At 37.3% G+C, this 26,823-nt stretch overlaps 1 protein-coding gene across 4 annotated transcripts in view; it reads right to left on the bottom strand.

Annotated features, from left to right (window-relative positions):
• The window catches only part of GCFC2 (GC-rich sequence DNA-binding factor 2), a 48,859-nt gene that overhangs the window by 13,152 nt on the left and 8,884 nt on the right, over nucleotides 1–26,823 (bottom strand). For all 4 annotated transcript variants that reach the window (XM_054474876.1, XM_054474877.2, XM_054474879.1 and 1 more), the window contains exons 3-12: nucleotides 26,088–26,312; nucleotides 25,079–25,176; nucleotides 20,220–20,335; nucleotides 18,257–18,443; nucleotides 15,988–16,111; nucleotides 14,612–14,693; nucleotides 13,944–14,056; nucleotides 13,001–13,200; nucleotides 11,801–11,951; nucleotides 4,183–4,304 (exon numbers count right to left, since the gene is read on the bottom strand). In XM_054474876.1, the coding sequence (XP_054330851.1) occupies nucleotides 4,183–4,304; nucleotides 11,801–11,951; nucleotides 13,001–13,200; nucleotides 13,944–14,056; nucleotides 14,612–14,693; nucleotides 15,988–16,111; nucleotides 18,257–18,443; nucleotides 20,220–20,335; nucleotides 25,079–25,176; nucleotides 26,088–26,312 (1,418 nt within the window). The remainder of the gene's footprint in view (nucleotides 1–4,182; nucleotides 4,305–11,800; nucleotides 11,952–13,000; nucleotides 13,201–13,943; nucleotides 14,057–14,611; nucleotides 14,694–15,987; nucleotides 16,112–18,256; nucleotides 18,444–20,219; nucleotides 20,336–25,078; nucleotides 25,177–26,087; nucleotides 26,313–26,823) is intronic.

Below are 26,823 nucleotides of genomic sequence, written 5' to 3'. Positions count from 1 at the left end.
CAGGATGGCCTGGACAAATGTTGGGGGTGGTCGGGGAAGAATAAGGGCAGGTGCTCACAACAGTAGGAGCAGTTTTACTTCTGTGTGTGTGTTTGCGTATCGGATTGTGTAAGATTTATTTGAAATAGGTTCTGTTGATAAAAAACAAAAAACAAAAAATGAGTCTGAAAATCTATCTGAACTCCCAAGTGATGTTTAGACTTATTTTCACATTTCTACTAAATGGTCCACCAGCCATGTCTAAAACCATTTGCTGATAGGGGATCATTATCTCCTGAAGCTGCCCATAACTTTGGACTATTAGATTTCAGTTAACAATGAGAGTTAACAAACTTTTCCCTCCTACAGCTTCCACTCCTTGGTCTTGGTTTACTTCTTGGGATCATATAGAATAGATCTAGCCCCACTTCCACATGACAATTTTCTAGATTTTAAGATTAATATCATACTTTTTTTTTTTTTTTACATCTTCTCTTTCCCATACTATCTTAAGACACTCTCCACTTAATATGCTTACACCGATAATTAAATGCAATATTCCCAGGGAGGTCTAATCTGTTGGTATTATCACCAAATACACCATTCTTACTCAAAATAGCACACATACTAGGAGAAACTCCCATTTACTTGTTTTTCTGTTACTCAAGTGACACTGCTGACTCACACTGGGTTTACTGTTGATTATAATCTGTCTTACTTATGCTGCTTCAAAACTGTGTCTCTCCCGTCTTTTACTTATATAGTTGAATTTTTAAACGCAAGGGTGGGACATGCATTTATTTTTTCACAATTTCTTGAGTCAGTCCACTTTCTACAATCTTTTGAAATCTTGGATTCTAATTCTACCATCCACAAGTCTTACAGAATTCCTAGCTTTTTGTCACTGACACATTTCATTAGTATGTATTTTAACTCCTTATCCAGTTCAATAAAAATATTGAACAGGGCAAAGCTGAGAAGATATCTAATACTAACGGACTCCCCATAGGTAGCCAATGCCCTACTGGCCATTATTTTTTAGGTTTACTTAAGCTTATATTTCCCCATTTAATCCCTAAGAACAATCATAATACATTAAATTTGCTTCAATAAACAATGTTAAGTATCATTTGTATTTGGGAATCCTATCAATGACAGATTATAGTGATTACTGCTTTTTAAATTTAAGTATTCATAATCTCCTATAATAATTTACTTTAGATTTTTAGTCAGAATCAAAACTATTATTACCAGGCATTAGCTTACAGCATTTGCTTCTAACTTTGAAAACAGAAACTATGTTGTCTGACTCTATTTCCATTCTTGAACCTCATTCTCTTTCATCACTGAAGAAATGGAGTGATCCCACTGGTGAACTGTCTTAGCAACCTGGGGCATTATATAGTGTAAGTGATTCTCTACCAAGTGCCATTTTGCCATCCCTAGGGAATACCTGACAATGTGTAAAGACATTTTTGGTTGTGAAGACTGGGGAGTGCTACTGCCACCTAGTGGGCACAAGCCAGGGATGCTGCTAAGCATACTATAGTGCACAGGACAGACCTTCACAACAAAAAGTTATCTGTTCCAAATGCCAATGTAGTGCTGAGACTGAAAACCCTGATGTAATCTATTCTCCTGCTTATGAAAACAACCCATTTTCTACATTCACAGAAGAGGGGTTTCAGAATAAAAACATCCATTATAAAAACTGCATGAGTGTGCCTGTAATCCCAGCACTTTGGGAGGCTGAGGTGGGCGGATCACAAGGTCAGGATATCGAAACCATCCTGGCTAATACGGTGAAACCGTGTCTCTACTTAAAACACACAAAATTAGCCAGGCATGGTGGCAGGTGCCTGTAGTCCCAGCTACTCGGGAGGCTGAGGCAGGAGAATCGCTTGAACCTGGAAGGCGGAGGTTGCAGTGAGCCAAGATCACACCACTGCACTCCAGCCTGGGTGACAGAGCAAGACTCTGCCTCAAAAAAAAAAAAAAAAAAAAGACTTCATGAGTGAATCCATAATACTGCTGAAAGGCTTCAGTGATCACAGAGCCAGGTCTACCACTTAGTACTCAAGTATTTCAAAAATGACTTAACCCTTCTGGGCCCCAGCTTCATCTGTAAAAATGCAATTAAAATAAAATACATTTCACAGGGTTATGAGGATCAAATGAGACAATGTGAAAGTATTTAACAAATGGTAAAGCATAATGATTTACATTTAGGTTATAACTAAACAATCCTATACGGAAAGCAAATGCAGGATTTTATATCTGCTTCTTTGTAGCTTTTAACTACTAATCTTGGTTCTATGCTGCATAACAGCACAGAATCCATCTATACCTTCTCTGAATACAAACAGCATCTCTCTGTACATCTTCTTTCAAATTAAACATCTCTAATTCCTGCAACAGTTTCCATCTATTTTACTTGAGTTTTTATCCTATTGGAGGTAAGTAGAAACTGCCTTTCTCTCTGTTGCCACATGTTGAAATCCTATTCTTTCCCTCAAGCCACAGTCCAAATGCCACCCCTAAGATAAATTATTTCCTTATCCCCACTGCTGAAGGTAACCTCTCTCTCCTGTCTCTCTCCTGAAGACACAGTACTTTATCTATGCTGCTCAAGGGGAGGCAATGTGCTCAGTGAGGCAAACTTGGGCTTTAGAGGCAGACTATCCAAGTTCAAATCCTAGTTCTCATTCATAGTAGCACTGTGACAACTCGTTTTAAAGATTCATTTTCTTCATCTATAAAATGAGGCTATCATCCTTTTAAGAGACAGGGTTTTGCTGTTGCCCAGGCTGCAGTGTGGTGGCACAATCAAGGCTCAATGCAGCTTCAACTCCTGGGCTCAAGGGGGAGCCCAGCTAATTTTTATTTTTTTGGTAGAGATGGATCTTGCTATGATGCCCAGGCTGGTCTTGAACTCTTGGCCTGAAGAGATCCTCCTGCCTCAGCCTCCCAAAGCACTCAGATATACAGGCGTGAGCTGCCATGCCTGGCGATCACCCATTTTTTAAATAGGGCTGCTGGGATTAAGATGACAGGTACAAGACCTTACAGAGTGCCTAGTACACAATTGGAATTAAGTAAGTGTTTATTATCTTCCCTGCTTCTCCTTTTCACTTCCAGTTTTAAGTTACAGTTTATTTGCATCTTATTTTCTCTGAGATTACATGCTTCTTGAAGGCAGAATTAGGCTGGTATCCCTTTTCTCCCTTTCATTTCTTACAGCTATCCTCCTTTGTAATCACAGTTCCAAGGGCTAAAACTTAATGGTGCTCATAATATGAATATGATATGCCTCCTTGCTTTTCAACCACCTCTGTCATTCTACTCCGGGCATTCTCCAGTCTGTCAATTTCTCCTTAATTTCCTAAAGCTCAACCTAAAATTGGTTTACTCATAAAACTGCATGAATCTACAATCTCATCAACAATGAAAAAAAATGCTACAATGAAAGAGTGAGAAGATTCTCAGCAAGATCACTCTAAAAAGTTCCTCAATACGTCTTATGTTCACTGAATTCAATTCTAGATCATTGTAAGGTCAAGATCTGTCCTACTGAACTTTGAATCCTTAAAGAGACTACTATTATTTGGCAGACTACAAATAACTAGTTAATACAATAAGTGTCAGTCTAATTTTGAAACCATTGTTCAAGCAAAGCCACAATGCCACTGGATTTTTGCCAAAAGAATAAAGGTAATAAGTATTGTTGTTTTCCTTTAGAAGAAATGAATTTGCACTAATGAATTTATACCGGTTTATCTCTGCAGGGCCAGTGTATATTCATAATCCTGAAAGATGGCTGCCTGGGCCATGAGAACACAAATCAGATCACTGAACAGAGAAAAGTAAGCTAATAGGAATGAAAGTCATAATCTGGGTCTTTACATGTATGTCTATAATTTAAAATAATTACCACTCCTATCACAGTGTTCAGAAGTGTCAAGGTATATTCTTTCATCTTATTATTATAAAGATAAAAAAATAGCCAAGTCCAGTTTAAAAAACTTTTTTTCATCTCAGTGCAGTCTGAGAGAAAGTCTAGTTTCTATAAATCAAAAGTAAATATGTTTTCCCCCAAACAGTTTTCTGATAATCACTTCTGCATCTTTTATAAACCAAGATCTGTAAGAAAATCATAATGATTTAGAGATAGATCATGGAGTTCGCAACTCTAGAAATTATTACCTGTTTGCTTTTACTAACTTCATTTTCACAAGTGGAATGTTCTTCAAGAATCACTCTGCAATGTGTTATTAAACTGGTTGTCTGTGAGGTTGACAAAGGATCCCAAAGGAATTCTACAAAGTCTGAAACAAATATTTCAGTGGTGCACAATGTATTTACTAGGTCATTTTGCTTTTCATATACAAATAATCAAGACCTTTAACAAACACTACTTCCCTCCTTATTCAGTTTAAGTTCCACGGCCAATTATTACCATTACATATTTGCATACATCCTCAATTTCCTTGTTCTTCTTGGGCTTTGTTAAACTCCTCTGGCTAAACTACAACTCTTTATAGTTAAGTTCACCTTGTCACTGAGTCTCTGCCTGCAACCATGCAAATAAAAAGTGGCTGGAAAAAAAAAACCACATTAACTTGATCACTATACAACTTGAGTGAGCCTCTCTCTCTCAGGTCCATTCACTCTCCCTCTCACCTAGATGATTACTTCATACCTTCTCCCCTCTCCGTTATCTCTCTCTCAGTTGATGGACTTTTTCCTTCTAGATGATTATTTCCTACTTTATTTTTTCTACTCCCTTGCTTTCTCTTTCAGCTAATTACTTCCTAATTTGCTAAGAAAATAGAAGCAATCAGAAAAGCAGCACTACAAAGCTCCTACCACAGCATCTACACACCTACCTACATCTGTGCCCATATGCTCTAACTTGTCTCCTATTCCTATGGATGAGGCACCCACATTCCCACCACTTCAGGCAAACTGTTTATTTTGTGGATGAGATCCCAAGCCTTTTGGCTTAATCTAAGATCCTGTTCCAGAACACTGTCCTTCCACTTTGGTATTGACATCACTTGTACTAGATTTTTTCCATCACCCTACAAACAACTATTTATCTTGTATTAAAAATAATCCCCCTCAGTGTAAGGAGGCTGCCAAGATGGCCGAATAGGAACAGCTCCAGTCTGTAGCTCCCAGCGAGATGGACATAGAAGGCAGGTGATTTCTGCATTTCCAACTGAGGTACCCAGTTCATCTCATTGGGACTGGTTGGACAGTGGGTGCAGCCCACAGAGGGTGAGCTGAAGCAAGGTTGGGTGTTGCCTCACCTGGGAAGCGCAAGGGGTTGGGGAATTCTCTCCCCTACCTAAGGGATGCCATGAGAAACTGTGCCAGGAGGAACAGTGCACTCCAGCCCAGATACTGTGTTTTTCCCATGATCTTCGCAAGCGGCAGACCAGGAGATTCCCTCCAGTGCCTACCCCACCAGGGCTGTGGGTTTCACGCACAAAACTGGGTGGCTATTTGGGCAGACACCAAACCAGCTGCAGGCTTTTTTTCTAAGTTTTATTTTTTCATACCCCAGTGGCACCTGGAATGCCAGAGAAACAGAACCATTCACCACCCTGGAAAAGGGGCTGAAGACAGGGAGCCAAGTAGTCTGGCTTGGTGGGTCCCACCTCCACGGAGCCCAGCAAGCTAAGATCCACTGACTTGAAATTCTCGCTGCCAGCACAGCAGTCTGAGCCCAACCTGAGATGCTCCAGCTTGGTGGGGGGAGGGGTGTCCGCCACTGCTGAGGCTTCGTAGCCAGTTTATGCCTCACAGTGTAAACAAAGCCACCGGGAAGTTCGACCTGGGCAGAGCCCACCGCAGCTCAGCAAGGCCGCTGCGGCCAGACTGCCTCTCTAGACTCCTCTTCTCTGGGCAGAGCATCTCTGAAAAAAGCCAGCAGCCCCAGTCAGGGACTTAGAGATAAAACCCCCATCTTCCATGGACAGAGTACCTGGGGAAAGGGGTGGCTGTGGGCGCAGCTTCAGCAGACTTAAATGTCCTTGCCTGACAGTTCTGAAGAGAGCAGTGGTTCTCCCAGCACAGTGTTCGAGCTCCGCTAAGGGACAGACTGCCTCCTCAAGTGGGTCCCTGACCCCTGTGTATCCTGTCTGGGAGACACCTCCCAGTAGGGGCCAACAGACACCTCATAGAGGAGAGCTCTGGCTGGCATCTGGCAGATGCCCCTCTGGGACGAAGCTTCCAGAGGAAGGAACAGGCAGCAATCTTTGCTGTTCTGCAGTCTCCGCTGGTGATACCCAGGCAAACAGGGTCTGGAGTGGACCTCCAGCAAACTCCAGCAGACCTGCAGCTGAGAGGCCTGACTGTTAAAAGCAAAACTAACAAACAGAAAGGAATAGTATCAGCATCAACAAAAAGGATGTACACTAAGAGACCTCATCCGAAGGTCACCAACATCAAAGACCAAAGGTAGATAAATCCACAAAGATGGGGAGAAACCAGTGCAAAAAGGCTGAAAATTCCAAAAACCAAAATGCCCGTTCTTCTTCAAAGAATCACAACTCATCACCAGCAAGGGAACAAAACTGGACGGAGAATGAGTTTGACGAATTGACAAAAGTAGGCTTCAGAAGGTGGGTAATAACAAACTCCTCTGAGCTAAAGGAGCATGTTCTAACCCGATGGATGGAAGCTAAGAACGTTGAAAAAAAGGTTAGAGGTATTGCTAACTAAAATAACCAGTTTAGAGAAGAATACAAATGACCTGATGAAGCTGAAAAACACTGCATGAGAATGTCGTGAAGCATACACAGGTATCAATAGCTGAATCGATCAAGTGGAAGAAAGGACATCAGAGATTGAAGATCACCTCAATGAAATTAAGTGAGAAGACAAGTTTAGAGAAAAAAGAGTGAAAAGAAACAAACAAAGCCTCCAAGAAATATGGGACTACGTGAAAAGACCAAATCTATGTTTGATTGGTGTACCTGAAAGTGATGGGGAGAATGGAACCAAGTTGGAAAACACTCTTCAGGACATTATCCAGAAGAATTTCCCCAACCTAGCAAGGCAGGCCAACATTCAAATTCAGGAAATACAGAGAACACCACAAAGATACTCCTCGAGAAGAGCAACCCCAAGACACATAATTGTCAGATTCACCAAGGTTGAAATGAAGGAAAAAAAGTTAAGGGCAGCCAGAAAGAAAGGTCGGGTTACCCACAAATGGAAGCCCATCAGACTAACAGCGGATCTCTCTGCAGAAACCCTACAAGCTACAAGAGACTGGGGGCCAATATTCAACATTCTTAAAGAATGAATTTTCAATCCAGAATTTCATATCCAACCAAACTAAGCTTCATAAGCAAAGGAAAAATAAAATCCTTTACAGACAAGCAAATGCTGAGAGATTTTGTCACCACCAGGCCTGCCTTACAAGAGCTCCTGAAGGAAGTACTAAACATGGAAAGGAACAACCGGTACCAGACGCTGCAAAAACATACCGAATTGTAAAGACCATCAACGCTATGAAGAACTGCGTCAACTAATGAGCAAAATGACCAGCTAGCATCATAATGACAGGATCAAATTCACACATAACAATATTAACTTTAAAAGTAAATGGGCTAAAAGCCCCAATTAAAAGACACAGACTGGCAAATTGAATAAAGTGTCAAGACCCATCAGTGTGCTGTATTCAGGAGACCCATCTCATGTACAGAGACACACATTGGCTCAAAATAAAGGGATGGAGGAATATTTACCAAGTAAATGAAAAGCAAAGAAAAAAAAAAAAGAAAAAAGAAAAAAAAGCAGGAGTTGCAGTCCTAGTCTCTGATAAAACAGACTTTAAACCAACAAAGATCAAAAGAGACAAAGAAGGGTATTACGTAATGGTGAAGGGATCAGTGCAACAATAAGAGCTAACCATCCTAAATAAATATGCACCCAATACAGCAGCACTCAGATCAGATTCATAAAGCAAGTTCTTAGAGACCTACAGACTTAGACTCCCACACAATAATAGTGGGAGACTTTAACATCCTACTGTCAATATTAGACAGATCAACGAGACAGAAAATTAACAAAGATATCCAGGAATTGAACTCAGCTCTGGACCAAGCAGACCTAATAGACATCTATAGAACTCTCCACCCCAAATCGACAGAATATACATTTTTCTTAGCACCACATCACACTTATTCTAAAACTGACCACATAATTGGAAGTAAAACACTCCTCAGCAAATGCAAAATAATGGAAATCATAACAAACAGTCTCTCAGACCACAGTACAATCAAATTAGAACTCAAGATTAAGAAACTCACTCAAAACCGCACAACTACATGGAAACTTAACAACCTGCTCCTGAATGACTACTGGGTAAATAAATGAAGGCAGAAGTAAAGATATTCTTTGAAACCATGAGAACAAACACACAACGTACCAGAATCCCTGGGACACATTTCAAGCAGTGTGTACAGGGAAATTTATAGCACTAAATGCCCAGAAGAGAAAGCAGGAAAGATCTAAAATTGACACCCTAACATCACAATTAAAAGAGAGGATGTGGAGAAATAGGAACATTTTTACACTGTTGGTGGGACTGTAAACTAGTTCAACCATTGTGGAAGACAGTGTGGCGATTCCTCAAGGATCTAAAACTAGAAATACCATTTGACCCAGCCATCCCATTACTGGGTATACACCCAAAGGATTATAAATCATGCTGCTATAAAGACACATGCACATGTATGTTTATTGCGGCACTATTCACAATAGCAAAGACTTGGAACCAACCCAAATGCCCATCAATGATAGACTGGATTAAGAAAATGTGGCACATATATAGCACGGAATACTATGCAGCCATAAAACAGGATGAGTTCATGTCCTCTGCAGGGACATGGACATGGATGAAGCTGGAAACCATCATTCTCAGCAAACTAACACAAGAACACAAAACCAAACACCGCATGTTCTCACTCATAAGTGGGAGCTGAACAATGAGAACACATGGACAGGGAGGGGAACATCACACACCGGGGTCTTTTGGGGGTCAGGGGACTAGGGGTGGGATAGCATTAGGAGAAATACCTAATGTAGATGACAAGTCGATGAGTGCAGCAAACACTATGGCACGTGTACACCTATGTAACAAACCTGCACGTTCTGCACATGTACCCCAGAACTTAAAGTATAATAATAAACAAACAAACAAAAAATCCCCCTTAGCCCTACTTCCTCCTCTAGTATTGTTCCGTTTCCCTCCTATCTTTTACAACAAAATTCCTCAAAGTACTATCTAAACTTCTATCTCCAGTTTCTCTCTTCTCACTTATTCTTGATTTCCCTTTAATTAGGCCTTATCTCTTATCAGCCTACCTAATGTGCTCTTAGCAAATCACAGATGACATTCACATGGCAAACTCCAATGATTGATTCTAATCCTCATCTGACTTATCATCAACAATTCCAACAGCTGACCTTTCTTTCTTCCTAGAAACACTATCTTTACTTGGCTTCCAAAATACCACACTCTTAGTTTTCTGCCCACCTCTCTGGTCTTTGCTGTCTGCTTGTCATCTCTTTGACTTCCAAGTGCTACAGTATCTCCGGATTCAGGTCACTTACCTTCTCTTTTCTGTTTATATTCACTCACTTGGTATTCAAAGTCAATTTTATACATTAAATGCCATCAATAAATGTCATGTGGATAAATTCCAAACTTATACCTTCTGACTGGACCTCCCCCTTTAAGACTCATGTATTCAACAACTGACTTGACATTTCCACTTAGATTACAGATACTTCAAACTCAACGTGTCCCAAACTGAGCTGCTAATACAGCTCCCCACATTAAGCTTACTCCTGTCAGACTTTTTCATTTCAGGAAATGGCACCTCTGTCCTTCCAGTTGCTCAGGCCAGTTCCTGAATGGACCCATTCTTGATTCCTCTCTTTCTCTCTTGCTGCACAACCAATCCATTAGCACATTCTGTTAGTGCTATCTTTGAAATATATGTAGAATTCAATCACTATTTGGACTCAGTCAGTGTTAATTTCTCACAAAGCTACTTATTTGTGGGACTGTTTCATCATTAGTATTTAGATTTTTTCAGCAGAGTGCTTAAATTAGGCACATGCATTCTATCATTAGTAGAGCTAGTTAAAAACAGTGACTTTCTAACACACCCCACAAGTGCACCATAAGTTTCATTGAAATAAAATCTTGAAAGTTTTTATTTTTTATTTTTTTTTAATTTTAAAGTTATAAATAGAGATGGGGTTTCACCATGTTGCCAAGGCTGGTCTGGAACTCCTGTGCTCAAGCGATCCTCCCGCCTTGGCCTTGCAAAGTGCTGGGATTACAGGCATGAGCAACTGCACCCAGCCAAAATCTTATAATCAAGTTGCCTAAGAAGCAATTATAAGGCTAATTGCTTCCAACTTCTAGGCTGGGCATGGTGACTCATGCCTATAATCCCAGTGCTTTGGGAAGCTGAGGGGAACGGTCTCTTGAGGCCAGGAGTTTGAGACTAGCCTGGGCAACAGAGCAAGACCTTGTCTCTAAAAAAATCTTTTAAAAATAAGCTGGGTGTGGTGGCACGCACCTGGAGTCCTAGCTAATTGGGAGGCTGAGGCAGGAGGATCACTTGACCCCAGGAATTCAAGACTGCCTTGAGCAATGTTCACACCACTGTACTCCAGTCTGGGTGACAGAGGAAGACCCTGTCTCAAAAACAAACACACAAAAAATTAAATAAGAGTTTTGCAGTCTTTGCTGTCAAATTTCTTTCTCAGTGACATAGTTAAACGGATCCTTATCAAGTACACAGGTAAAACAAAAGACTTCACGCTAAGGTCTGAAGCACAAGCATTAATGTTAAGTGCTCATAGCTGCTAGTGGCAAATGTGAGTGAAATGAAGCAATTTTTTTTTTTTTTTTTGAGACGGAGTTTCTCTCTTGTCACCCAGGCTGGAGCGCAATGGCACGATCTCGGCTCACTGCAACCTTCGCCTCCCGGGTTTAAGCAGTTCTCCTGCTTCAGCCTCCTGAGTAGCTGGGATTACAGGTGCCTGCCACCACACCCAGCTAGTTTTTTGTATTTTTAGTAGAGACGAGGTTTCGCCATGTTGGCCAGGCTGGTCTTGAACTCCTGACCTCAGGTGATCTACCTGCCTTGGCCTCTTAAAGTGCCAGGATTACAGGCATGAACCACCACTCCCAGATGAAGCAATGGTTTTAAAGAAAAGGATAAGAAACATAATTAGAGAAGTTAAGGGGAAAAAAGGACACATGCAGTATGGATGGAAGTGTGCTAAAAAATGACTGAAGTGCCATAAAAGCAGCGGGAATGCCACAAACGCTAAACTGACTTTAAATACTAAGTGACTGAAGTAAATAGAAAAGAGAAGGTAAGTGACCTGAATCCGGAGATACTGTAGCACTCGGAAGTCAAAGAGATGACAAGCAGACAGCAAAGACCAGAGAGGTGGGCAGAAAACTAAGAGTGTGGTATTTTGGAAGCCAAGTAAAGACAGTGTTTCTAGGAAGAAAGAAAGGTCAACTGTTGGAACTGCTGATGATACATCAGATAAGGATTAGTGATCAATCTGAGTATTAGCAGTTTGGTAGCCAACCACCTGTACAAACACAAATTTTTTAACCACCTTACATTTGACAGCTGTTGATTTTTACTACATATAACATTTCCTTGTGTTTAAAAACTTATGAAAAAACTTTGTGAATATAACAGAAATTAACAACCTTATATACTCTGTCAGAAAATAATTTAATTTTATCAAGGTTACGAAGCAGTACCTGTAAGTCGGGGAATAATTGTTTTGTTGATGATCATAGACAAGACTTTTTTATCTGAACTACTTTCCTTCTTTGAATCTTCTATACTGCTATCCATAAATTCTTCTACAGATTTGAACCATGGCATCTCTTTTAAACCTGTGGAATCCAACTTACAAAGAAAATTACAAAAGTTATAAAGAAATCTATCAACATTAGTGTATTTTAAAATAGTTATTATTTTTTTCAATAATCACCAAAGCTTTTCTAAGGATCAGAAGAGATTAATTCCCTATTTTAACACTAGACCACCAAGGCTAGGCAGGATTGCAGGACAGCATGACTGAGACGTGGTGTCTAAGTAACATAACAAGAAGCTGCGTTTCATGCATTCAATCACACAGCAAACACTCAACAACTACCCAGTGTGTGCCGGAGCCTTTAGAGCCTACCACATGGCAAGTACTCTGCTAGGAGCAAAATACACATTTGTTAGGCACTTGAAACAGCCATGGAATTTGTTTATTAAAAAAATTCATCCACTTCAAGCAAAGTTTATTTCTGGCCCCTTCAATTCACATAAGCATAAATATGTAATTTGTATGTGATTTAGTTAAAGGTCCTATTACACAGTAGGCAGTTGCTGAGTTCATACTTCTTTTTTTTTCTTTTAGTCAGTCACATTCAGTGAATAGAGTTTATATTTCTTAACTTAGGATCTAAATATCTGTGCAATTTCTAGCTCCTGAAATAATATTTCTCCCTTTACACCTTTATGAAATATCTTTCCCTTTCTGATTCATCCTGTTTATCCCATAAACCTTTCAAAGGCTTGCATTCCACCTTCTCAATGCAGCCCTAAGCAACTCTTCCCAGTATGTCATCTCCAACTTAAGAATTCTTGAAACAAGGCTTTTGTATCTACTTTCTCCAAACCCAACAGTACCTTATACCTTCTGGGAGGATTTTAAATTTAATGTACAAGAAGCTAAAAAAAAATGTGTTTGCTTTACTGATGTTAATGATGCTCAGCCTAAAAATCAAGTAAGAGCCAAGAAAAGAAGAATGTAGCTGAAAGCACACATTTTCTGACTATTGTTCCAAAGCTCTAAATTTTAGCTTCAACTCTAAGGGTAAGGTATTTAATGGCTAACATAATAGTAAGGGAATTTAAGCAACTAATGTAATCAGGATAATTTTTCACATGTTAAGCATAAATACCTTAAGAGGATTCCAATCAATCAACTGAACTCGTATTAGGGGATTTAAAAGCTTTGGTATGCATAAACTAATGAACGCTTCATAATAGGAGTCAGGAAACTTTTCTCGCCATTGCTGAAATTTCAACAAAATATTCTGGATGTTACAAAAATCATCTTGCACATCTTCAAAAACTTTCTTCTGTTTCTGTAAAATGTCACCTGTAAACAAAATAAGTCTCTTTATGCATTTTAAGTTGTGAACTTTAAGTATGCTTCCTTAAAAACATGGTCATGCCAGACTGTAATCAATTGAGCTAAAATTTGTCCTTTTATATTAATATAAATTTTTATTAAATCGCTTTATCAACAAAGTAATAATATCAACACTAATAAAAGCTACCATATATACCTCTGCTATATGCAGAAATGCATTAATCTCATTTTACCATTGTAGCTATCTTCCACACCATATAGATATAGCCTACTTATTTACAGACAAAACAATATCAAATTTAGGGAGGTCAAGAAATTTGTCTAAGATTACACAGAAAAAAATCTCTCTTAGAACCCAAATTTATTTAAATCCAGAGCCTAGAATTTTTCAACTATATGCATCTTATCTTCTCATCATGCTAAAAAGTTTCACCAAATTCAAATGTTTTAAGTTAAAAATGACAATATAGAAAGTATGTGTGGTAAAGAAATGAAGATGTTCATTAGTAATTGGAGAACGTCTAAGAGAAAAAACTATGAAGATGCAAGAATACTCACAATATTCCTTCCTTCATTTTACTCCATTTTTTCAGAGAAAAGAGTCTTACAGAGGAAAAATGTGTTTCATTTTTCCTGAATTTACCCAACTGTTTTATATAGCTTATGTACTTATTAAGGGCAATCCCAGCAAAGTGTTTCTCACCATTTCAAAACTCAAACCATGATATATTAAAAACTTGGTAACTGACCTTGGCTTTTTTGGAAGTCAATCATCTCTGCTGAAGGCAGTTCATCATCACTAGATGTCCCTTCCTGATGGTTACAATTCCCAGAAAGCACCCTTGCTTGTCTTCTTTTGGTCCTATATTTTGCAAGAAACCAAAAATAAACAAAAAGTAAATAGTTCTTGCTGAAAATAAATGCTTAAATTTTTTTAACCTCTTGCTGAAAATAAGTAATTTTATCATTTATTTTAAATGGCCAGAAATACACTATCATATCAGCACACAATTTTATTAATATTTTTGACATTTTTAGTTTCATTAGTTTCAGTTGGTGGTTCTGCATTGTTTGTTTTGTTTTGTTTTTTCTTATAAGACATTCCCATTTAGGACATTCCCATGGGCTAACCAGATTCTGAAGAGGGGGTAATTATAATTAGGACCAGTTTCTAGTTACAAGGAATTCCCAGCCTGATAAATGTCATTTTACCCATTCCTTTTAATTGATCCAAATACACCAATGTGTCTTTAAAGCAGTCAAGGATGGTTTTACTAAATTTTGTTTTTCTATTATTCTCACAAATTAATAATGTATATCAGGTATAGTTAATGACATCATGTGGTTAATTATATTTAAGTAGTGAAAAGTACTTGCTCAATGATGCTTTCTTTAAATCTTCACTTTATATAGGTACCTTCGAGATTCAATCTCTTCTAAAATCCACTGAGTTTTTTCATCTACTGCGACGTTTCCACTTGTGGATGTCTCATCTTTGCCTGTTAATAAATAAAATTGACTTCATACTACAAATTCTCATAAGAAAAAAGTAAAATGCTTTGAAAATAAAGGTAATATCATGGATGTGTAAACATATATGCATATGTAAATACATAAATACGCTTAAATTTTGCAATTAATTATGCAATGAAATTTCAATGTTAACTCTTTATTGCAATATTAACAGGCATGAGGTTTGTTAGCCTAAAAATGTATTTTGGCTGGTGAAAATCTTAGCCTAAAAATGTATTTTGGCTGGTGTACTTTTGCTGTTGTTGAGAACAGCAACAAAGTTCTACCACAAAGTTTCGTTTCCTCATATTCTTTTCCAGTAGTTTTTACCAGTTTTTTTCCATAGCCAAATGCAAGAAATACTGGCTTTACCAATACAGGAATCCCCCCTAATCTGCAGGGGATACATTCTAAGAACCCCAGTGGATGCCTGAAACTGCATATAGTACCAAACCCTATTTGTTTTTTCCTCTATATACACACCTATGATAAAGTTTAATTTATAAATTAGGCACTGTAAGAGACTAACAATAGCAATAATGTAGAAAAATGAAAATAATATATTAAGTTATACTAATGTTGGGTATCTCTCTCTCAAAATATCTTATTGTACTGTACTTATTCATTTTTGGACCATTGTTGACTGAAACTGTGGAAAGCAAAACTGCAGATTAGAGGGACTACTGTATTCTATTCACATTATTTCTTATTTTAATATGTAATACCATTATTTATGATCCACTAAGGGTTGCGTGTTTCACTGGAAGTCACTTTGCCTTTGCATTTACTAGCTACTTGGTATGGTCTTTCACTATCTCCTGATAGCACCTTAATCAAAGGAAGATATCTCTGAAAGCACAAAATCAATGCGAAAAAAAAAAAGGAGGCATCCATATTTTATATAATGAGATCTTAAAGATAAATCTGTATTGAAACTCACCAGAACCAATATGTAAAAGGGCTCTGAAACTACGAAGTTAGACTTCTGACAGAGTCTACAGAATTATGTGAACTTGTCTCAAAACATTCTCTAAATGGCTATGTACATATTCTGTCTGAAATAGTAAATAATTGGAAGTTATGTTTATTTTTTAGTCTTGGACTTAATTTAAAACATTCTTAAGTCCTATTTCTAAATGTTTTGAGTTTTTGGAAGTTGGTGGGTAAAGGGTTTGTGGGAAAACACATGAAAAACATGTTTATAAAAATAAAAATATTTTTATTCTTCACATAATTTAGCTTAATGAATAATAAATTGTATTGAACATGAAAAACACTAACGTGATAATTGTTGTAAATACGTTGATTCATGTTTTAATTCATCTTGCCTGCGTTTCATAAAGGTCATAGCTTGTTTTAAAAGGAGTGCATGCATGGATGATTCTATTTCTTGGATGTTGATAATCTGAAATACACATATAAGTAACATTTTGCAGGTCATCGATAATGAAATATATATATATATACACACAAAAGTAATATTTAGAAGATACATAAGCATATTTATATGCTTAATTCTCAAAGAAACATTCCCAATACTATCATATCTCAAGTATAAAACATTGTGTGCAACAGACCTAGCTGCCAATACTTTTAATATTAAAAATCAGAAAATTGACTTAGTCTACACGAACTGTTATAATTATCAGAGATAGATAAACTAAATGGGGGCCAGGTGTGGTAGTTCATGCCTGTTATCCCAGCACTTTGGGAGGTGGGCGGATCACCTGAGGTCAGGAGTTCAAGGCCAGCGAAACCCCTTCTCTACTAACAATACAAAAATTAGCCAGGCGCAGTGGCACCTGCCTTCAATCCCAGCTACTCAGGAGACTGAGGCAGGAGAATCGCTTGAACCCTGGAGGTGGAGGTTACAGTGAGCTGAGATCACACCACCGCACTCCAGCCTGGGCAACACAGCGAGGCTCTGTCTCAAAAGAAAAAAAAAAAAAGAAACCAAATGGGATGGAGTCAGGAACATGCATTAAAGTTTGAGATAGAAGATTTTTTTTTGAGACAGAAGAATTGGAAAAAATGAAGGGTACAGATGTTTTCACAAGCTGAGGGTGTGGAAAGTAGGTGGGGGCACTCAAAGCTGGTGAAATTTGAAAAATTGGGGAATGGAGAAAAACTAACCAGAGACAGGTAAGTAAGTTGTGATGTGATACAGAAATGAGACTAGTTGAAATCGAAACTCTCATATTTTGGGGACCAACAATTCCTCTTACTCCATTGATACTCCACAGCTGCTGCTATGAATACATTAATGCACAGGCTGACAAAATTTTAACAGTATAATTTTTCAAGGGTGAATGAAAAAAGAAAATTACATTGTAATAAATACTTCAGAAAGTAACTACCAAGTGATAGTAGAAGACAGCCAACTTAAAACAACAATTGGGACAAAGCATCCCATTGTTTAGCAACATTTTAATTATAAACAAAAAATAATGTGGGCTGAGTGCGGTGGCTCAGGCCTATAACCCTAGCACTTTGGGAGGCTGAGACAGGTGGATTGCCTGAGCTTGGGAGTTCCAGACCAGCTTGGGCAACATGGCGAAACCCTGTCTCTACTAAAAATACAAAACATTAGCTGGGTGTGGTGGTGCATGCCTGTAGTCCCAGCTACTTGGGAGGGTGAGGCACGAGAATCACCTGAACCTAGGAGGCGGAGGTTGCAGTGAGCTGAGATTGTGCTACTACAGTCCAGCCTGGCTGACAGAGCAAGACTCTGTCCCCCTCACCAAAAAAATAAATAAAATAAAAATAACAAAAATAATGTGGAAAGTAGAGAATAATTTATTGAAATGGTTAATCTATTTTTAAAAACAGACAAATGAAGGCCTGCCCCAATGTAAGAACCTAGTATGCATAAAACAAAAACTAAAAACAAAAATTTCAAAACATCTGAATGTTGAAAGAAAAACCATTACAAATTCAAAAGACAAAACTGGTAAGTTCACATTAAGTAGGATAAAGCATTAAAAAATTTTAAGCTATAAAGAATTGTTCATACTCTAACAAAACTAGAAAAGAAACAGAAAAAAGTCTCCACTAAGAACCACAAAGATAAAAGGGCAAAAACAAGAAACAAATAATTCACAAGAAGAAAACCAAAGAGTTTGCTTGAGATCAAAATATGATATGTAAAAACACAATCCATTTATTCCTAATCTAGTAAACTAATAAAACTGGCACAATCTTTCCGGAGGTCAATTTTGTTTCATAAGTCTTATGTTTCATAAGCCTTAAAAATATTTAGACTTAATAATTCATTTTATTTGACTTCATTTTCAAGGAATTTTCCTTAAACAGATGAAATTGTAACAAAAATTTATATACAAAATTTTATACAATGTTACTTATAATAATAAAATAGTTGCAAAAAACTTGAATATCCAACATTAAGAGAATGCTTACTATCATCTTATTTCAAAAATGTGTAGGAAAAATACTAGAGAAAAGTATCTAGTTGTGAGATTTAGACTTTTCTTAATTGCATAAGGGGTCTTTTCCAAAAAAGGAAATGATATAAATAAATATTGATATGTACCTTTTCATTAAGGCAGTCAATTAAATTTTCCACATAAATTTTCATGCTTTTATAGAATTTACAATTTAGAGCTTGATTTGATGAACTCTCTAGGTTCTGGATGGTACTCTTTGAGCTTTTGACATCTTGTACATATTTTTCATACTCCCTCAGGTGTGAGCGGTGAGTTTCCTGTAGTAATGTTAATCTAAATAAATAAAATAAAAATTAGTTTATTTTTCAAACTCTTTTAAAAGTAGCAATCTAATGTAAATATTTTCAAAGACCACCAAGGAAACTGACAATCATATAAATCTGGGTTTATAGACTAGATAAGCAAAGAACACCACAATAAAAGGGAACCCTTTAGCACTGGCTTAGGCCAAATATTCTCTCTTCAAGTTTTCTTGCATTTGTCTTTCAGAATCTTTCTTTGCTTTATATAAAGGAGCCAGTGAGAATTAAGAAATTAATCAAGATAATAATGTATAGTAGGCATTATTAATAAAATGTTTTAGTTAAGTAGAATATTTTTGACTATAGCAGTGAACTTATAAGTAAATATTATATGGAAAAAACTAGGTACAGAGCAGGGTATATAATGTCCTTTTTTGTATAAAAACAGGGGAATATATAAGTATATATGTGCTTGTAAAGATATACATATAGACCATTTCTGGAAGAAAACATAAGAAACTGGTAGCAATGGTTTCCTCTAGGGAAGGTGGTAATTTACTTTGTTCTGTATATCCTTTCCACTGGTTATTTTATTTTTTAACAATGAGAGTGTATGGTCTTTTTAAAATAAAAAACCTAGTTAATAAAAAATGAAATATAATAAAGTTATCCAGATAAAATAAAATGCTACGATAAATCAATGATCTGCTGCCTCTTTTATCCCTCATGCAAGGTTATCTTTGTATTCTAGGGGGCTGGCAAACTACCAGTCCATCCTTTGTTTTTATAAATAAAGTTATATTGGAACACATACATGCTTATATGTTTACATATTGTCTATGGCTGTTTTCATGCTGTAACATAGAGTTGAGCAGTTACAACAGCAATCATCTAGCCCTTAAAGCCTAAAATATTTACTATCCAGCTTTTTACACAAAAAGACACTTGCTGACTCCTGTTCTAGATCAAAATGTCCAACAGAGAAATATTTAAGTAAATTATGATATAACAACTATATGGACAAACATGATAGTTTTTTAAAAAAATTAAAGGCTATTTGGTAATATAGAAAAATGCTTATAATCATATTAAATAGAAAAGTAGAATTTTGTATTTACTGATTTTAACCATGTAAAATATGTTATAACGACTAAAAAGATGTATGGTAGTCACCCCTTAATCATGGGGATAGGTTCCAAGACCCCCAGTGAATGCAAATAATACCAAAGCCTATATATGCTGTTTTTTCGTTACACATACGTAACTATGATAAAGTTTAATTTATATATTACATACAGTACACCTGCACTCTGGGGCCATTATTAAGTAAAATAAGGGTTACCTGAACACAAGCACTGTGATACTGCAATAGTTGATCTGATAACTGAGATGGTTACTATGTGACTAACAGGCTGCTGGCTCACAGAGCAAAGACATGCTGGACAAAAGGATGATTCTTGTCCTGGGCAAGATGAAGCAGGGCAGCTCGAGATGTCATCACACTACTTAGAACAGCATGCAATTTAAAATATATCAATTGTTTATTTCTGGAATTTTCCATTCAGTATTTTTGGACCATGGTTTCACCACTGATAACTGAAACCATAGAAGGCAAAAATGCAGATATGGGGGGGACTACTGTATACAAAAATGAAATAAATTGTGTTAGTATGATAACACAGGAGATCCTTTTCCCTCCTATAAGTCTGTTTAATATCAGTACTTAATAATCTAAAAGAATATAGTGCTGTATCTTTAGTATTAAATATCTAGGACAAATGTAAATTTCAAAATGAGTATTGCTCACCTAGTATTTAATTGCTTCTTTATAATTTCTAAATTTACTGGTGGAAATGAAATGGAAGTATCAAATTTCTTCACTTTTGAAGATCCACTGCCACGGGAAAGATCTATGTCTCTTTCCTAAAAAAGTAAAAATAGATTTTTACAAAACCATTTCATTTACCTTTGAAACATTACTAGCATGAAAAGGGACTGGATGATCCAAGGTCTCTTCAAGCTAAAAAATTCCATGTCTTTGTAATTTTTCATGGTCCCAATAAAATGTTTTTAAATTCAGTTTTAAAATTTAGAAGTTTAAATTCATATTTAAGAAGCAAATTCTAAAAATTACATTTTTAAAAAAGTTTAGTTTTGAAGCTAATTTTGGTTATGGTCTAATGTACTCTCAGAAAGTCACCCAGTTTTTTAAGAAACAACAATCCTTCATGAATATTAATTTGTGGAGTAGACAGACCTGTCTGGCTGACCTAACACCTATTTCCATGATAGAAGTACCTATTTAACTCCAACTCCATTCTAGTCAATGAAAAGTAAATGGAAGTCTGCTGGAGGGTTTGTAGGTAAAGTTTTTACTTTTCTTTAAGACATTCTTTTTTTTTTTTTTGAGACGGAGTCTCATTCTGTCGCCCAGGCTGGAGTCCAGTGGCACGATCTCGGCTCACTGCAAGCTCTGCCTCCCGGGTTCACGCCATTCTCCTGCCTCAGCCTCCCGAGCAGCTGGGACTACAGGCGCCCGCCACCAAGCCCGGCGAATTTTTTTGTATTTTTAGTAGAGATGGGGTTTCACTGTGTTAGCCAGGATGGTCTCGATCTCCTGACCTCGTGATCTGCCCACCGTGGCCTCCCAAAGTATTGGGATTACAGGCATGAGCCACCGCGCCCAGCCAAGACATTCTTATTTGGGTTTTCTGTTCCTTGCAAAGAAATGCACTCCTAACATATATCTTATAACATGGTATATTTCACATTAGTGTCCTCTGTCTAATCACAGCTCCTCCATGCTTGGAATGTTCAAAAGATCCTGAAGAACCTCTATTTTACACAAAGACACATGAAGAAAACTGACCAGATATTTAGCCAATTTCACTGGCTTAGCTATTCTTTTTATATTTTCCATGAAGCATCATCTTTTGTCATTTCAGTTCTCACCAAGCCTCCCATCCAGCTCTACGCATACCTACAAAATCTCCAAACACTCTTGATATTTTGCAGTCAATGACCCATTCAAATATCACCACTTCTGTAAATGCTTTCTCAAACTTCCTCACTTACCTTCCCTCCTATAAAACTGACCACCCACTTGCTCCTTTGTGCTACCTCAGGACCCTGCACAGAGTTCTGTCACAGAACCTGTAGGATTTCACTATAATTGTTTTGTTTAGTTGTCTCCTTTCCTGCAAAGGTTGTACGTCGTTGTAAGTGGCCATAGCAGGCTAATGGTGACCCCATGAAAACATGTTCTCATTCATGTTCATGTTCATTATATGGCAAAAGATGTAGTTAAGACTTTGAGATGTGGTGCATATCCTGGATTATCCCGATGGGGCCTGAATACAATTACTTGTACCATCCTAAGAGATAGGGAATTTTGGGACACAAGAGAAGAAGCAGATGTGAAGATGCAACAAAGAGAGATGTGGCCGCAAGCCAAGGCATGCCAACAGCCACCAGAAACTAGAAGAGTCAAGGAATGGATTCTCCTCTAGAGTTTCTGGAAAGGGGGGCTGCTCTACTGACATTTTGATTTTGGACTTCTGGCCTCCAGATCTCAGAGAGAATAAACTTCTATTGTTTTAAGCCACCAAGTCTGCAGTAATTTGTTACAGGAGCCACAGGAAACTCATACAGTGGCAAATGGTAGATTTTCAATGAAGGAATCAGTAAATGTACTCACATTAGCAATAAAAATGAAAATCAAGTAACTGTGAGATTCCATTTTCACCAACTATACTTGTACCTGAAGAGGGCAAGATTATGGTAAAATATTCCCATGATATTGGCGACATTACAGATTGAGCTAAGTTTTCTTTAAATGGCAATAGAGAAAAATATACTAAGTGCCATAAAAATGTTCATCTCTTGATTAATAATACAACTCTTGGCAATTATTACAAAGGAATAGTTCAAAAACACACATCTGAACAAAAGAAAGGAGAGGAAGAAAAATAATTAAATATTCATTGATTCTTATTTGTTAATAAAAAAAAATCACATTGCAAATAACCTAAAATGTCCAAAATGAAGAATGGTTAAGATTATGATTCAGTGACTCCAGTGAATATTATGTAGCTATTAAAATCAGTTGTTATAACAATATAAAAACAAGAGAAGATAATTTATAATATGTCAAGCAAGGAAATCAGAATTCAAAATTGTATGCATATTGTGGTTCTTAAACTGTGTGCAAAGCCATCCTAGCAAATTTAAAGGGGTGTAATGAGACATTTTAAATTTTTTAGGGAAAAACCGTAATACTCAACATCTGTTGGACTACTAGCTCTTAGTTCACAGTTACATTAGAATGTGTTCCATATGGCCAGACACGGTGGCTCATGCCTGTAATCCTAGCACTTTGGGAGGTTGAGGTGGGCAGACTGCCTGAGCTCAGGAGTTTCAGACCAGCCTAGGCAACATGATGAAACCCCATCTCTACTAAACTACAAAAAATCAGTCAGGCGTGGTGGTGTGTACATGTAGTCCCAGCTACTCAGGAAGCTGAGGCACGAAAATTGCTTGAACCTGGGAAGTGGAGGTTGCAGTGAGCCGAGATCATGCCACTGCAATCCAGCCTGGGCGACAAAGAGAAACTCTGTCTCAAAAAAAAAAAAAAGAATGTGTTCCATTCCTTTTGATGAAGTCATATTTGTGGAGCTGGGTTTTGGGAGGATGCTATGATAAAAACAAGTATTGTGTGAACATCAATATGGAAGTGAGAGTGACAGTATCCAATCTGATTCCAAGGTTTGAAAAGTCATGCAATGCCTAACAGGAACACACATCTCATTAGTAAGGAATTTTGGTTATTTAAAAATAAAATAAAAATGTTTTGCCTTCAATTTATCTGTATTATTTTTTCCAAATGGTTAGTTCTAAGGACATAAATTGTATAAAATTCTTTGAACTACTTAATAAATAGAATTGTTTGGTACTTCTTTTGGCTTACGAGTATCATGATAAAATTACCAAGGCACTAATGGCTCCATGAATGAGAAAGTTTGGGAACCTCTGATGTATACTATGATTGCAATTCTTGACCTCATAGAGCTTATATTCTAGCAGCAGACCCAAAGCCCAAATCTAGGACTTTTAACCCCAAGTACAGTATATTTGTTAGGTTTCAAAGCTCACTACTTGTTTAAACTTTACATTCATTCATTCATTCACTCATTCATTTTTAGTGACAGGGTCTCACTCTGTTGCCCAGGCTGGAGTGCAGTGGTGTGATCATAGCTCACTGCACCCGGAACTCCTGAGCTCAAGCGATCCTCCCAGCTCAGCCTCCCAAGTTGCTGGGACCATAGGCACGTCCCACCACGCCTGGCTACTGTGCCTAGCCAAATCTAGGCTTTAGCATTGTTTTTTGTTTTCTTTTTTTTCTTAAATGAGACAGGGTCTCACTCTGTCACCCAGGCTGAAGTGCAGTGGTGTGATCTTGGCTCACTGCAGCCTTGACTTCCTGGGCTCAAGCAATCCTCCCACTTCAGCCCCCCAAGCAGCTAGGACTACAGGTGTGTGCCACCATGCCTGGCTAATTTTTGTATTTTTGGTAGTGGCAGGGTTTGGCTATGTTGCCCAGGCTAGTCTTGAACTCCTGGGCTCAAGTGATCCACCTGACTCAGCCTCCTGGGCTTTGGTTTCTGATACTATTTTTAGCGCTTCATCCCACCCTACTGTATTGTACCAAGACCCCTATTGTTGGATATTTACTTAGTTTGCATCTTTTAAAAAATTAAACACAAAACTATATTTGTGTATGCAGAAATGTAAGTTGCGTATCATAATATAGGCATAATGTGTATAATATTTACCACAGGGTTCACTACAATAAAAAGTCATATGAGAAATCACATAATGAGATTTACTATATAAGTGATAATACCTCTATTCACCAGACTGCTATGAAATCATTAAGATGTAGTCGAAGTAGATATACCATTGTGGTGAGATGTCTCTATTATATTGTGAAGTGAAAAAAACAGTCTCCAAAGAGAAAATTGGATATATTTGTATTATACAGAACAGGTGTTTAAAAGTAAAACTTGAGGTCTAAACTTTACTTTTAAGCACCTGTACAATATAAACTGTCAATTACTATAAAATTAAAGATTAAAAAAATAGTACCCTCAAGTGGAAGGTATTTATAATCTAGTGGAAAAGTAAGATAATATGCACAGTGTAGTGGGTTGAATGGAGGCCTCCCAAAAGACACATCCATGACATAATCCCTGGAAAGTGCAAACATGACCTTATTTGGAGAAAGAGTCTTTGTGGCTGTAATTAAATGAAGGATCTTGGATTATCTGAGTAGGCCCTAAACCCAATGACAAGTATCCTTATGAGAAAAACACACAGTAGAGACATGGAAAAAGCCATGTGAAGACAGAGGCAGAGAGAGGAGTTATGTAGTCACGAGCCAAGAAACACCTGGAATGACCAGAAGTTGGAAAAGGCAAGGAAGAATTACCACTCCCCACAACCCCCCAGGGCCTTTGGAGGAAGCAAGGTGCTGCCAATACCTTGACTTCAGATTTTGGCCTCCACACTGTGAGAGAATAAATGTCTGTTCTTTTGAGTCACCAAGTTTGTGGTAATTTGTTATAGCAGCCACAGGAATCTAATACACATGGTATAAAAAATGATTACCTCTATGATTTTAACTGCTTTCCTCATTTGCTGTTGTTCCCAAGTATCTTGTTTTTCATCTTCCTGACTTTCTTCACTTGTTTCTTCATTTCTGCTTACTAGCGGAAAAAAAGTTCACATGTAAACATTTAATATTTTTCCATTTTAATTGCAGCAGCCAAAATTTTTTGAGCTTATTATACTAAGGCTTAGCACCACTTGACGTGTTATTTATTCTTCACAATAATTCTGGGAAGAAGGCACTATTATTGCCCTCATTTCACAAATGAGGAAATGCAAATATTGGGAGGTTAAATAACTGTCTTAGGACTATGTTGAAGCTGGAAGCTGGATCCTGGGATCTGACTCCATAACCTGCACTCCTATCACCAAACTGTCCCACTCAAAACACTACAGCCCTATATATGTAAAAAACGAGAAAGAATGAAATGTTTGGTTTTTCTTATCAAAGATCTCTCAATTACTACCTGAGAATTCAAACACTTAAAAATAAATTGTAAGGAATTAAGTATTTTTCTGAAAAAAATATTATTTAAACTTACAAAAACCTTGGTCAAATGCATATATCATAAATGAGAAATATGAAAACAGTCCTTTAAGGCTTAGTATTATTGGTAGAGGAAATTTTTTATTACAGCAGGGAAGATTTTAATACATGACATCTAAAATCTCTATAGACGCTTCCATGTTAAAAAAATATATTTATAAAGGTAAAAACGATCGTTTTCAATGTTTTGAAAATAAGATACTGCACATTTTTTTTAACCTGTCCAAAAACATCAAGCGGGGGGTCAGGCATTAATAAACATTATTACACATACTCCTTGATAATAACATTTTGATACAGATACATCTTTTAGAGGTCATAGTATCATGGACCAAATCGATGTTAAAAACCATTATCAACACGCTAAAATGTGAGACAGCATATTACATTTTTTATGGAGATTCTCTCATATTATATTCTAATAAAAAATACCCTAATCTTCATATATTGGTAAATACATACTTGATTCCTCAGCCATCCTTTGTCTAAGTGTTTGTGGTTTTAGAGTAAATGGTATTCTTTTCTCATGGTCATCAGGCTCACTCTCAGGGTCGTCTTCACTCTCTGTCTTCATACCAGAGATGGAGGAGGTATGTTCTACATCCAAAGAAATATAGTCATCTTGGGCCCTGGCCAATTCACGTTTTCTGCGGGCTGCCTGAATAAAAGCTGCATCTGGGATCTTAACTGAAGGAAACAAAGAGGAGGACACTAAAAACCAAAGACCAATGTAAGTAAATATTCCTCACATTTAAGAAAATGAAAAAAGCACCATTTTCCTAAATTATTTGCTATTTTGATATATGAATGTGACTTTAATAAATGGCTCAAAATCTGTATCAGCAAAGGAAGAAAACTTAATAGAGATTAAATACAATTTAGAAAAATCAACCAAATCTAGAAGTATCAGAAAATATACTGAAACTGCTTCATTTTATCTTTTAACTCTCTTACTCATCAGGTACTGCTCGCTTTGTTGAGGGGTGGCTATTTCTCATTTCTGGAAGCTCTGAGATTGTCAGCGCAGGGATGTGGAGAGGGCTGAGTGTGGTGTTCCCCAATCAGTGAGAGCTACAGAAGTTAGAAGGATCAATGACAGACCAGTCTGACTTACCAAGTAAGAGAGATACTACACTATGATGTCCTCCTTCCCTCCTACCCACACTTAAAAGAAATCAGAAACATACTACAAACAGTA

Source organism: Pongo pygmaeus, chromosome 12 (genome assembly GCF_028885625.2).
Source record: "Pongo pygmaeus isolate AG05252 chromosome 12, NHGRI_mPonPyg2-v2.0_pri, whole genome shotgun sequence".
In the NCBI taxonomy this organism is placed as follows: Eukaryota; Metazoa; Chordata; class Mammalia; order Primates; family Hominidae; genus Pongo; species Pongo pygmaeus.
The sequence above is the reverse complement of the archived record's forward strand: the minus strand, read 5'-3'. Positions and strand labels throughout refer to the sequence as shown.